Raw genomic sequence first — 14,219 nt, forward strand, 5'->3', positions numbered from 1 at the left:
GGGATACTATGCAAACCTAATGGGAAGAACTGATGAAGGCCTGCTTCGCCCGAGAGAAATGGTGAGGGTAAGTTCAGGGTCCCTGGTTAGCCCTGGCAGAGCTGGTCAGAAAAAGGTTCTATCCCACTGGAGGTGCTTGGGGGGATAAGAGTAGAGAAAAAGGGGGTACACAGAAACCATGGTAGCAGGGGAATAAATAGGTCGTTGCTGTCAGGCATTATCCTAAAGGTCAGGGGCAACTTGGACTCAGGTTAAGGACATATGTTGTTTTTTTAAAAAAAAAAAAATCCTGCCCTTTGCCAATGAAGACTCAGGAGCCAGATGCCAGGGGACGGGGCGGGGGGGGGGGGGGGGGGGGGGGGGGGGTGAAAGCCTGCTAGCTCAGAGAGGCAGAGAAAGCACCCAACTGACCTTCCTACTCCACTGAAGTCCCAGCTCTTTCCCGGGTTTACTTACTTTCACTCCCTGTCAACCCCATGCTGGCTCGGCCTCTTGACCTATCTTTGACTTTATTTCACTCTTGTTTACAGAAAGCTCTTGGATGAAAGGTGTGTGTGGTGCTAGGGTTGAGCCGGGTAACTACCCATTTAAAGTAAACAGAAAGCTCTTGGGTTAAAGGTGGGTTAGGCCAAGAGGATTTGCCAGCTCGCAATCTTGGGGACCGCAATTGTGACTGAAGATCCGGCAACAGCCATGGGTGTAGTATCGGAAGCCAGAGTGGGTTGCCTGCCTGGGGCTGAGGTTGAGGTGTCCGTTGAAGGGAAAGTCTCTCCATCGGTTTGTCACTTCCCGGAATGGCCAGTCCATCCCCCTGTGAAAAACAGCTGCCCGGATCCCAGTCAAGTCCAGATAGTGCGACTCCAGGGCAGCTCCCTGCAGCATCTCAAACCTGGCCAGGTTCAAAACCACATACAAGCATCTTCTTGGGATGCCCGAGCTCCGCACTGAGATCTAGGCATGCTGCAAAGCCGGGGAATGGTTTGTGATTACTTCTGGTTAGTCGGGGTCTGACCGAAGTCCAGGCATCCCACATCAGGGCTGGAGACAGTAAGTTATACAACTACCACCACATCTGGGCCAGAGCCTGAGAGCCAGGCACAACAGGAGGGACTTAATGTGAAAATGGACCAGGCCAAACTCACCCGGATACCCAGCCAATGCGTGACACAGAAGATGATCCTGGGTGTGGGCACTCAAGGCCACTAGTTTACATGGCCTGGCAGCCCCTTTGTGACATTTACCTATTCTATTTTTGGTTTCTCCTCTCCTAACAGGGCAACCTCTTAGGACATGAGACGGGCGCAGGCCCTAGTCCTAGTCCGCCCCCTTCTGGTTATTCTGGGAACAAGTCAGACCTTGGTAGCCTCAAGGATTCAGAAGGAAAGCCCTTTGACAGGAATATCCACCTGCTAAACAATATTAGCTACACACATGGTACTCTAGAGGCACCGGCGATGCCATGGGAGAAATGGACACCGAGGGTGCCCTAATTTGAAAAATAAAACAAAACGCTTCTAATGCTGCCACTGACAAGGAAACCCCATAATACATGCTGCAAGCTAGCAAGCCAGGCTCCCACCAACTAGCAACTGCCCAAAGTCACATACTGATAAGAGGGACGTTGAAGAAAAATTCCTTGCCCCACCCAAAGCCCATCTAGGACACTGTGTGAGGCACAGCCACACCACTGAACCGAAAAGCCACAGCACCAGAGTGATCCCAAGTTGGACCTCCCCAGGCATGGACCACACTGCCTCCCTTCCTCTGCCCGTTTACCCATCAGTACCCAAGCCCCTGATGCCAATCTCTCTACCAGGCTTCCCTGGCCTGCCTTCTGAGGACCTCACCCCTGGTGATCAGCACCTACTAAGGCAGATGGCTCATACGAAGGCTTGTGTTGGTTGGGCTCGTAAGCCCAGCAGACCCCCTACAGTCCTCATGTGGTTTTGGGTTCTACAGGGGGTTGGGAAGCATCCAAGAGAAGCCAGGACACCCAGAGCTTTCAGAACCCTGGTAGTATTGATTGGCGAGGTCTAGAGGGAAGACAGACAAAGCTCCGTTGGGGGTACGACCTTCGCCAGCTGAACCGGAAAAATAAAGTTGCCTGTTTCCTAGGAGACACGGCAGAATGTCTCTGGGAGTTCAGGATAAGTGGGACTGTCTTCTCTAGCAATCCCTACCTCTGGGGAAAACACGAAGGTGGGACCAGCTTCCAAGTGAAGAACTTTAGGGCCAACCGAATACATAAAGAGAAGCTTACCTATCTCGGTTACTTTTCCTAACTCTCTGATAAAACACTCTTGACAAAAGCAATCTCAGGACAGAAGGGTTTATTTATTTGGTCACGGACCCCAGAGTAAGTCCATTACAGGGAAGGCTCGGCAGAAGGGGCTTGAGGGATGTGCCACATTCGTGCTCACACTCAGAGAGCAGAGAGTAAACTCTCCAAATTTCAAAAGTTGCCCTCTACCCACCACACATAAGTGATAACACACACACACACACACACTCATGGACACAACACACACACTCATGGACACACAGACGAATGCATGCACGCACACATCATCATCATCAACAACTGTGGTTGTTATACATCACAACCACATGTGGTTATATTACATCACAAATATAATAATAATTTTTAAACATATAATATTACTTCTTGGGGTATGTTTAAGCTACCAAGAGATACATGCAGCAAGACCCACTTAACACAGATTTAAAATGTGCAAAACAACTATATATATTTATATATACTACATATATGGTGGAAAAAAAATCTATGTACATGTTGTAGGGTTAGCGTCAGCAAATTGTTAGTGTCTCATGGTAGACCAAGAGGAAGGGTGCTGTGTAGGAAGAGATGCAGAGGGTAGTTGGACTGTCTCTCTTCCTTAAGTGGGTGCATGCAATCAGATGGCCCTCAGCAGCAGAATAGACAAACTCTGATGTTCACTTTATGCCAATTTGAACCTTCAAAGAAATCACTTTTAGATTCAGAAATGGAACACTAAATGAAAGCATATAAAATCTTTGAAAGAGTATAGGCTGGATATTCCCATTTTCAGAAAGCTTTAAGAGTCATTAGACTAAACTGGAAATGTGTACTCCATGGTAGAGTACATGGGAAACCCTAAGTTCAATACCAATATTCCCCCCAAAGAGAAAGAACTAAACAACTCAGCCCATAACCTCAGAAGGGGTCACCCTGAGGAAGAAGAACCCGGACTGGGGCCTGTGGAAAGGCTTGGAGTGTTGGGAACAGGCTATATGGCTTCTTGTGTTTATTTATTAGAAATTAACCAAATATTGACTTATTTGTGTTTTTAGAGATGGATGATGGGATAGAATGCAGGGTCTTTATCCTAGTTCTGAGCTACACTCCTGTAGTGGCTATTCCTGGTTGACTATATCTGAAATGAACTACAATTCAGAATTAGAAGGCTCACCTGTGGCCCTAATCTGGAGGCTGAGAGATACAAGTTTCCGACCTGAATCTTGGCATGGAGATCTTGAGGCATAGTGGCTGTGAATCCCAGGAGATTAAGATAGGAAGCAAGCCAGTAAGAAACATCTCTCCATGGCCTCTGCGTCAGCTCCTGCTTCCTGACCTGCTTGAGTTCCAGTCCTAACTTCCTCTGGTGATCAACAGCAATGTGGAAGTAAGCTGAATAAACTCTTTCCTCCCCAACTTGCTTCTTGGTCATGATGTTTGTGCAGGAATAGAAACCCTAAGACAGCTCCTAACTTTGTAAAACACATCAGCGCTTGGGAGGCAGAGGCAGGAGGATCTCCGAGTTTGAGGCCAGCCTGGTCTACAGACAGAGTTCTGAGACAAGCAGGGCTACGCAGGGAAACCCTGTCTGGGGGGGGGAAACACCCCCCCCCCAAAAATTTGTCAGATCTTAACAAAAAGGTAACTTTGTTGCTGCTGCTGCTGCTGCTATAGATTTGAAACAAAGTCTTCCGCTGATATCCAGGCTGACCCATTCCCAGCCCTCGGCCTCTGTAGTAGTTGTGGGGTGCAGCCTGCACCCATGTTCCACTCAACAGTCATTTTAAAAAGAAAAAAGAAGTACTAAAGACTGTGACCTACGGCCCAGCACAAACCGAGCAGAAATGGAAGAGTGTGAACAATTGTCTACCAGATCCCCTGTGCGACACAACCCTACCTTCAGGCAACTGCGCCAGATGCTTGTATGCCTGATGTAGCTTCTCCCGGCAGAGGACCTGGTGATCACTCAGCCGGAGCGACAGGGCTTCGATGATATCATGCTTTAAGAAGCCAACCCTAAGGAAGGAAAGTGGTTTTAGATATGAGGGGACCATTTCAGTTTTCTTTTCTTAAGTTAAATTTATTTTGTGTGTATGAATGTTTTGCTTGCATGGATAATGTGTGTGTGTGTGTGTGTGTGTGTGTGTGTGTGTATGTGTGTGTGTGTGTGTGTGTATGTGTGTGTGTGTGTGTGTGTGTGTCACCCGTTCAGGTGATGCCCAAAGAAGTCAGAAGAGAGCATTGGATCCCCTGGAACTGGATGTGAGGCTGAGAACCAAACCCAGGTCCTCTGTAAGAGCCACAAGTATTCGTAACCACTGGGCAATCTCTTCAGACCCAATTTCAGTTATTTTAATAGCCGAATGTTGTTCTATTGTGTAAACACAGCCACGTTTTCATTACCCACTTGTTAGTTTATGGGCGTGTATATTGTTTCTGTTTCCTGGCCATTGTGAATAAAGCAGCAAAGAACACAAATGGTCAGTTATTTCTATGGTAGGATACAGGATCCTTTGGGTATGTGCCCAAGTATAGAGCCATATTGTGTGGTAGATCTATTTCTAGCCTCCTGAGGAACCACCACACAGACTTCCATAGTGGCTGCACCCAGTTTGCACTCCTACCGGCCGTGAATAATGTTTCTCTTTCCTTACATTCACACTAACATTCATCATCATTTTTAAAATATTATTTATTATTATTTATACAAGTATATCGCAGCTATCTTCAGACACCCACCAGAAGAGTGCATCAGATCCCATTTCAGATGGTTGTGACCCGCCATGTGGTTGCTGGGAATTGAACTCAGGACCTCTGGGAGAGCAGTCAGTGCTCTTAACGGCTGAGCCGTCTCTCCAGCATCTCCTCATCATCGTTTCTATTTTCTCCCCCTTAGCCATCATGAGGGGAGTAGGTTGAATTCCCAAGGTAATTTTAATATGCGTTTCCCGACAGCCGAGGATCTTGAAAGTTGTTTTAAAGTGCTTCTCTGCTATTTGTATTTCATCTTTTGAGAACTCTCTGATTAGTTCCTGGCCTCCTTTTATTAACCTGGGTTGTCTTTTTGAGGTTGGGTTTTTTTGAGTTCTCTGTATAGTCTAGCTATGATTGGTATAGCTAGTAAATAATTTTTCCCAATCCTGTAGACTGCTTCTTCTCTTGAATGGTGGTTTTCTTGGTGGTTTTCATGAAGCAGCTTTGTAGCTTCATGAGATCCCGTTTATTAATTGTTGGTCTGAAGGCCAGCATTATCAGTGTCCTGTGCCAGTGAGTTCAAGTATATCCCTTGCTGTCAGATTTAGGTTATCAGGTCTTTTGTGTAAGCCCTTGAACCATTTGGAGTTGAGGTTTGTGTGGGGTAAGAAATAAGGTTAGGGGCTGGTGAGATGGCTCAGCGGGACTGCTCTTCTGAAGGTCCTGAGTTTCCCAGCAACCACATGGTGGCTCACAACCACCCATAATGAGATCTGACGGCCTCTTCTGGTGCGTCTGAAGACAGCTACAGTGTATTGCACCAGAATGAGCAGGGCCAGAGGGAGCAGGGCTGTCCTGAGTTCAATTCCCAGCAGCTACATGATGGCTCACGGCCATCTGTACAGCTACAGTGTACTCATACACATAAAATAAATCTTTAAAAAAAAAAAGAGAGGCGGGGCGGTGGTGGCGCACGCCTTTAATCCCAGCACTTGGGAGGCAGAGGCAGGTGGATTTCTGAGTTCGAGGCCAGCCTAATCTACAGAGTGAGTTCCAGGACAGCCAGGACTACACAGAGAAACCCTGTTTCGAAAAACCAAAAAAAAAAAAAAGAAAAGAAAAGAAATAAGGTTATATATAGTTCCATTCTTCTACACATAGCTATCTAGTTTGACTAGCAACATTAGCAGCAAACTGATGTTGATGTGTATTTTAGGCTTTTTTTTTTTTTTATCAAAAGTCAGATGATTCTAAGAACCTGTGCTTATATATGGGTTCTTAATTCTATGCCATTGGCCAATGTGTCTGGTTTTATGCCTGTGCAATGCGGTTTTTATTACTATAGCTCTATAATATAATCTCTGGAGAGGTTCACAAACGATCGGGTTAGTGGGCCTGCTGGAATCCGTACTATCTCAAGCAAAGGCCAGAGAGATGTGCCACATTTAGAAGCCCCGGAGGTCATCAGTGCACACCGCTGTGCTTTGTGGAATGGGAAGAGCCTCGATTCCCTCACCTTTGAGCGGGGTCTCTGGATCCCTGTGCTCTCCAGTCCTTTCACCACTCTGAGCTCCAGACCTGCCCGGTGGGAAGTGGCACAAGGAACCTGTAACCCACCTTGCCTATACTGTGGGGGCTGAGCTCACCGCTGCCTTTCTACAGCTCTGGCTCTCCCGGGAGACATTGCAAGGCCCAGCACCCCCGGGCCTCTCCTAGCTCTTCATTCTCTTGCTTTCTCCCGACTGACTTCTGAGTTTGCTGGCAGCCAACTGCTTCCCTCGAGACCCGTGGCTGCCCTCTATGCTTGTTGTAATCACACGTAAGTTAATTAAATATTAGGTAAGCCAATTAGAGAAAGGATTGTTTTTATTTCCTCTTGAAATGTCTTTGAATGCCTTGTAAAAACTCAAATGGGTCTCTTGAAAATGTGAGAGGACTGTAAGATATTCTACATTGGCTTTTTTTCTTTTTCTTTTTCTCTCTCTCTTTCTTTCTTCCCTTCTTTCTTTCTTTCTTCTTTTTATGCTGACTGTTTCAACAGTGTCTTCCTGATCTGAATGTGCTTTCTAGGAATGCGCTGTAAATCAAACAGGCGGTTTAAGCAGAAGATGTCTCAAAAGAAACAAAAAAAAAAAAAACAGACAAAAATCTCACACAAGGATTGACAACTGTCTTCTCATTTGTGTTTTTGAGCTAAAGGAGCAACTTAAAGGAACTATGTTATTTCTTTCATTTGTGAACCGCGTCTTCTAAGTAGACACTGGCAACCGCGCTTCGACATTGGTCAGAGCTTAATCTCACGGTACGATTTTGCACTGGAAGAGGGAAACCACGGGAGGACACACCCATGCAGAGCTGAGTGCGTTTCCTACGATCCACCCCTCTACCCGCCCAGATCCACTCCACATCAGGCGTGCTCTGAAAACATGCTGGTGTGCTTCTCCATCCCAATTCCCTGGGGGCCTCTGACAGGAAGGGTCATTTGTACCCAGGAGTTCAGGGTTAGCCTTCGAGATGCAGCAAGATGGAGGGAAGGGAGAAGAGGAAGGGATGAAGGAATAGTGAGAGCAGTGGAGGCTGGGGGAAAAGGACTCACTGGTGAAGCATGAAGGGATATTTAGGGATAGAAGGCCAGTGGAAAGGGGAGAGATAAGAGAGCCAGGTAATAGCAGCGGTGGGAATAAGAACGCCCGTGATATACCTGTTTGGAAATGTCACAATGGAACCCATGATGTTATACCAAAAATAATTGATGACAGCAAAAAATTGTAAAGGCGAAAACATCTGGTTAGGAAAACTCAAAATGAGAGAGTGGGTTGATTGCGTGCCAGCGGAGGAGCAAGAGCTGGGTGGCCAGGGAGCTTCCTGTCCACCGGGGTACAGTGTGGATTTAACGAGGTGCCAAGACGCCATGTTTAGAGGGCCATCCTCGTCCTGCCTCCTTGTCATTCCTGTGATGTGAGATTCCTGTGATAGTGAGAGAGGCTCAGCCTGGGAGGCTCCGGGCAGTCACTTGGGGCTTAGTGAGCCACTGGCCCTAGTAGCAACAGGTAACCGCTGTTACCACTGACGGCTGGAGAAGTAGCTCCTTTCTAGAGTTGCTTAGCATATACAGAGCCCCTGAAGTGCAATGCCTATCTATCATCACTGAAAGGAAGGAGTGGGGGAGGGAGGGAGGAGGGAGGGAGAGAAAGGGTGTGGCAAGTGCTAGGGGGCGTGTCACCACTGGACTTGGGAGTGGAATTTAGAGCCAACTGCTTTGTTTGGGACCCTTTCCCTTCTTTATCTACTGCAGTGCATGGGGGGGTGGGGGGGGAGGCGACGTTTAGGATCCTACGCTAAGCACACACTTGTGGTGGGGAACCGCTTTAAGATGCGTTTTTGGCTCAGGTTCATGGCCGGAAAGGCATGTCAAGTGGGACAGGCTCCTTTCTGTGATATCAGGAGCTGATCTCTCAGCAAATCGGGAGGAAGAAGCTGACGCCAGCTGGAACTCCGGGCTTGGCTGTGACCCGTAAGAACCCATGCCAGCCCAGCAGTGTTGGCGCACGCCTTTAATCCCAGCACTTGGGAGGCAGAGGCAGGTGGATTTCTGAGTGCGAGGCCAGCCTGGTCTACAAAGTGAGTTCCAGGACAGTCAGGGCTACCCAGAGAAACCCTGTTTCAAAAAACAAACAAACAAACAAACCCATGCTGACAGCTCTATGCGTAACAGCTAAGCCCCATGTCCAAAGTTTTCACAACCTCCCCCAAACATTAGGGCTTCTTAGTGTCCAAGTAAAACCCACTTTTGACAGCACAGGGCAGTCAAGGGGCTCTCCAGTCTCCAACTTCAGAATATAATGGTCTTCCCCCCACCCAGGTTATCTTCGACCAGCAGGTCTCAGCCTGTGGGTGGCAAACCACCGGAAAACTCCTATCTCTGATGGCACCAGCATTGGGAAGCATGTGTCCGACAGTCTTAGGAATCCCCAACCACAAATTTATCTTCGTGGCTTCTTCAGAACTGTAACGTTGCTACTGAGCAGTGCCTCGGTTCCTGAGACCGTTGGAAATATGAGGTTCTCAATGGTCGGGGACCCACGGGTTGAGAACTGCTGTTTTAGACAAAGTAAGCGGGATCAAGAGATCTGGCTAAGGTTGCAAAGCAGGAGGGGCTGCCCCAGCAGCAGCAGGGCAGAGCCTACATCCCTGCTTCGTCGCTCTGACCTTCATCGCATTGACTTACCTTCTTGAAAATTAAGGTTCAGACCGACGCTGTGTACCCCACCATCCGCGCCCCACCATAGCTCCTGGTCAGTGACAGGGATGAAGCAGGTATGAAGAAGAGGTGATCGGAACTTTCTGCTTTCAAATGTGAGAAGCCCCAAGCCAGGAGCTAACCTAAAGATTAATCTAGAACAGAACTAGAGTACAGCCTGGAGGTAGGGCACCGGCGGAGCATGTGTGAAACCCTGGATTCAATTCCCAACACCAAGAGAAAGGTTTGGAAGAGAATCCTGCTCGGCCACCACAGAGACAACCAAACTGCCCTACGGAGAGAATTGTCATCCACGCATAGAGGCGCCACCAGAGACCAGGGAACTGGGTAAAAGAGCGCTCGGGGTCACTCAAGGCTGTCTACTTGGGGTGGGATAGTACAATTCCTAACCGTGACCTGGGTTTTCATCCACAGTTGCCCACCTGCCTATGTTATGGGTGGCCATGATGTACAGCACCTCGGTGGTCTTTATCCGTACCAGGTTATCATCATCCTTCAGCAGGGCCTTCAGGCTCTCCAGGCAGCCTGTGGGGGACAGGGAAACTTTTGAACGTCTGCCAGTCCAAAAGACACTCAGCTAGAAGTCAACCCAGGACCCCGTGTTAGATAAAAAGCACTAAAGGCCTGTACTTTGGCTTTGTGGCAATCAAGTCAGCGACACATTATTTGTGAGTAGAAGGGGCTCACACCCAGAAACAATCTCATTTAAGCCTCCTTATACTTCTTTCATCCTTGCCCCTGGCATTTATTCATTCATTCATTTATTCATTCATTCATCCACTCATTCATTTATAGAGACAGTGTCTTACTATATAGCTCTGGCCATTCTGGAGCTCACTATGTAGACCACAGAAATTCACCTGCCTCTGCCTCCTGGGTATTGGGAATAAAGGCATGTGCCACTACACCCAGCCTTGTATGTCCCTCAGCCCCGTACCCCTTCACCCCCAGAGCTGAGGACCAAACCCAGGGCCTTTTGCACTCTGCCACTGAGCTAAATCCCCAACCTTTCATTTTTTTTCCTATTAGTTCCTCCTCTCGTAATCAGCCCTGGGGCTTTAAAAAAAAAATTGCCCTTGACATTTCTTTGTTCTCAGGAGAGACGTGGGGTCAGACTGGAAACCTGCCACGTGCATGCCTCTCCTGCTAAGGGCTCTGAGATCTATTCATCAGGCAGCTTACCACCACCTATGACTTCAGCTCTGGGGATGATCAGACTCCCTCTTCTGATCTCACATGCACAAGTACCTACCCACCTACAAACACATTCGCTTAATGAAAAAGAGAGAGAGAGATTTCACAAACTAGTCACCGTGCCCTTGAATTGGCTAGATTTAGGGATGCCAGATTTAGCATATAAAGATCTGACTTAAAATTTTATAAAGATTTACTTATATTATTTAAAATTATATCTAGGTGTGTGTGCGCGTGCGCACGCAAGTGCACACGGAGGACAGAATCCTCAGTTCTCTGGAGCTGGCATTGCAGACGGTTGTGAGCTCTCTGATGTCGGGACTGGGATGTGAACTCAGGTCCTCTGGAAAAAACAGCAAGTAATGCTGAGAGCACCGAGCCATCTCTCCAGCCTCTCCTATTTAACTTACTGATTAGGCAACCTTAGACTCACACCCGTCTCCTGAACACTGAGTTTCAGACCTGTACATTGAGAATGTGCCTTCTCTTGTGGGTACTGCTGCACTTGGGGGCAACTGCTGGCCTGAAATCCAGCTTAATAGTAGTGGCTCTTACTTCTGATGCCATCCGATGCCTGAGCTACACCAGTCCCTCCCTCCCCACCTTCCCAGGCGTGATTACCTGGGGTGTGATGCTCTCACCTATGTTAATGGCCTCGTAGACGTACTCAGGATCGTGCATGAGGTCACATAGAGCCACGAGGGCTTTCTGTCTTGTCAGGAGATCCCCCGATTGTAGCTCCTCATTAAGTTTGGGCAAGGCCCGGCAGCCATAAGCAATGGCAGCTTTTGTGGGGTCGATGTCAGGAGGCAAATACCTGGAGATGCGGGCATGAGCCATCTTTCCACACCTGCCAAAGGGCTTTGAAAATGAAACTCTCTAGAAACGGGGGAAAAAAAAAAACTTGTCATTGTTACTATTTTTTTTTTTCTTTTGGTTTTTGGAGACAAGGTCTCTCTAAATAGCTATGGCTGTCCTGGAACTCACTCTGTAGACCAGGCTGAAATCCAACTCAGAAATCCGCCTGCCTCTGCCTCTCAAGTGCTGGGATGAAAGGCGTGCGCCACCATTGCCCGGCTCATTATTACTATTATCATGTAGAAGCTGAGCAATCTCAGCCTCAAAACTGTCTGCGAAGACAAACAGATCTGTTCCTTAGTGTGAGTCTAAGGTTGCCTTAGACTACTTTCATGTGGATTTACTGGTGAGCAGAGGCAGACCGGATTTCTCAAGGTCGCAGTGCAATGACAGAGGAAACTGCTTGGGATACTTGGTAGATTGGTTCCTTAGTCACAGGCACCAAAATGGGGGGGGGGGTGCTGGGGGGAATAGGCCAACCAAGTAAAAACCAACATGTTCTCTCCCTTGACGCACCTGCTTAGCCAGCGGCAGCAATTCTTAGTATCTATCTAACTAATTCAACTGCTCAATAAAGAGCCGTCCGTGTTTATAAGTAAGGAAACAGATTTTGGCTAGGGAGTTGGTAAAGCTAGAAGCTATTCAAATAGAGGCCTTGCCCCTTCGTGTCAGGAACATGCCTAGGACACTTTCGCAAGACGGGGTTAAGGTTAAAGAATGATTTCTTGGGCTGGAGAGAGGGCTCAGCGGTTCAGAGCACTGACTACTCTTCTGAAGGTCCCGAGTTGAAATCCCAGCAACCACATGGTGGCTCACAACCATCCGTAATGAGATCGGATGCCCTCTTCTGGGGTGTCTGAAGCTACAGTGTACTTGCATATAATAAAGAAATAAATCTTAAAAAAAAAAGAATGAATGAATGAATGATTTCTTGTCCCCCACACGTATACTCTTTGAGCAACCAACCATAGGCAATGTGGCTTCAGGGTTAAGAACGGGATATATGTAGTTCTGGGCCACGGGTTATCCTTGACGAGTCATTTTCTCTTCTATATGTATCTTCTCTGTAGCTGAAGAATTGGGTACTTAGTATTTCCCTACTGAACTTCCAGCATGGTCGTATAACTGATACCCATGAGCCTGGCTGGCCAGAACTCGAAATATATTGACCGTGGTTATCATCCTGATCACTATAGTAGGAGCAGACAGGACTCAACTCTGAAGTAAAAAAAAAGGCAAGCCAGACTCTAACACAGGCCACCAGCCAAGACGGGGAAGGGAAGGGCCAGACTGAGAAGGGAATAACCATCTCTGAAATGGGGTCCACTCCAGGGGAATCTTAGTCTCTGGGACATGGGCTGCCCCCCTGTAAAAGGGCACCTACTACAGGAATCCTGCCACCAACGGGAAAAGTGAGACCCTGGGTGTGAGGGCACCAGCCCGTTGTGAATGAAACTGGGTGGGTCAGGAAGCGCCCCCCCCCCACGCCCTGTGCCAGGCACCTACCAGCTGCAGCTGCCTCACTTGTCTTAGTGCCTGAAGTCTCCTGGTGTCTGCCAGCCAGAGCGCTCAGCCCATTACCAGGCGACCTGGTTGCTAGGAGACTGCCAGCGTCTGCAGCTTCCTGGTCAATACGCTGGGGAGCCAAGGCGCAGGCGCAAAAAGACTAAGGCTAAGCCCAGAGGAGACTGGAAAAACAGTATTATTTTACAATGTTACTATGTAGAACAAAGACAAGTCTCCTTGGTGGTACAGATTTCCCGTGACCTTTGCGGGCTTTGGGTCAAGGCTAAGAATCTCAAGGAAACTGAGTTGCTTTCTCCGAGTCACATAGACCTGACCCCAAGACTGCCTGGTCAGGGCCCATATTTCTACAAAAGCTGATCACCCAGTGCATAGTGGCTGGAGCGTGGTTTTCTAGGCTCCCAACACCATCCTCTTAACATCTCCTTTGGCTCCCCAGTAGACTATCTCCTAACCTGGGTCCGGGTGGTGGTTCGTGCCTTTATTACCGGCTACATGGGAGGTAGACACTTAACAATATAGCAAGACTCCGTTACACTTTCCCTACACATAGCCAGGCCCCACCTAACCCCCCCTCCCATATATATACAATATACCAAAACTCTGCCTAGTGTACTACACACGATATAGCAAGCCCAGCCTAACTTCCCTGAAATATACACATGCACCATATGGAGATTCTACATAAACGCATGCGTGCACATACATACACACACACACTCACATGCACGCACGCACGCTCACACGCATGCGTGCACACACATACACACATACCCTAAGACCTTGCACAAACTCGAACACACAGAATGTAACAAGACCCTGTTTGATATCCCCCATAGACACAACTCAGTAAGATCCACCCAAGCCCCTTAACATAGCAAGACCTTGCTTGTGTCTGGTCCGCTTATTGCCTCTCAGTGCCAGGCATATGCCAAGAAGCTTTTGATAAATGCAAAACAAATGGCTTATGAGCTTGAATTAAGAGTTACAATTTAGAAGTATTTTTCTACAATTTGCATATTTCCAAATGTATTACTTACTCTTTCCTTAACCTGACAGAATGCCTGAGAGAAGCAACTTACATGAGAAAAGCTTTTGTTTTGTTTTGCTTTTTGTTTGTTTGGGGTTTTTTTGTTTTGTTTTATTTTGTTTTGTTTTTCCAAGACAGGGTTTCTCTGTGTAGCCCTGGCCGTCCTAGAACTCACTGTGTAGATCAGGGTGGCCTCGAACTCAGAAATCTGCCTGCCTTTGCCTCCCAAGGGCTGGGATTAAAGGAGTGTACCCATCAAAGCTTTTAGTTTGGCTTAGAATTTCAGGAGGTCTGACCCACCAGAATATGACAGTGGGAAAATACAAACCGGAGAGTGGAGAGGAGAGGAGTGGAGAGAACAGATGTCTAAGGACTTCACC

At 47.7% G+C, this 14,219-nt stretch overlaps 1 protein-coding gene across 3 annotated transcripts in view; it reads right to left on the reverse strand.

The window, feature by feature from the left end:
• Rsph14 (radial spoke head 14 homolog) overlaps positions 1-12,917 on the reverse strand; it is a 76,687-nt gene extending 63,770 nt beyond the window's left edge. For all 3 annotated transcript variants that reach the window (XM_031347112.1, XM_031347111.1, XM_031347113.1), the window contains exons 1-4: positions 12,792-12,917; positions 11,069-11,306; positions 9,656-9,758; positions 4,176-4,294 (exon numbers count right to left, since the gene is read on the reverse strand). In XM_031347112.1, coding sequence (XP_031202972.1) covers positions 4,176-4,294; positions 9,656-9,758; positions 11,069-11,267 — 421 coding nt within the window. In that variant the 5' untranslated portion in view covers positions 11,268-11,306; positions 12,792-12,917. The remainder of the gene's footprint in view (positions 1-4,175; positions 4,295-9,655; positions 9,759-11,068; positions 11,307-12,791) is intronic.
• Between the last annotated feature and the right edge of the window lie 1,302 nt (positions 12,918-14,219).

The sequence above is a fragment of the Mastomys coucha genome, unplaced genomic scaffold, assembly GCF_008632895.1.
Source record: "Mastomys coucha isolate ucsf_1 unplaced genomic scaffold, UCSF_Mcou_1 pScaffold3, whole genome shotgun sequence".
Classification (NCBI taxonomy): Eukaryota; Metazoa; Chordata; class Mammalia; order Rodentia; family Muridae; genus Mastomys; species Mastomys coucha.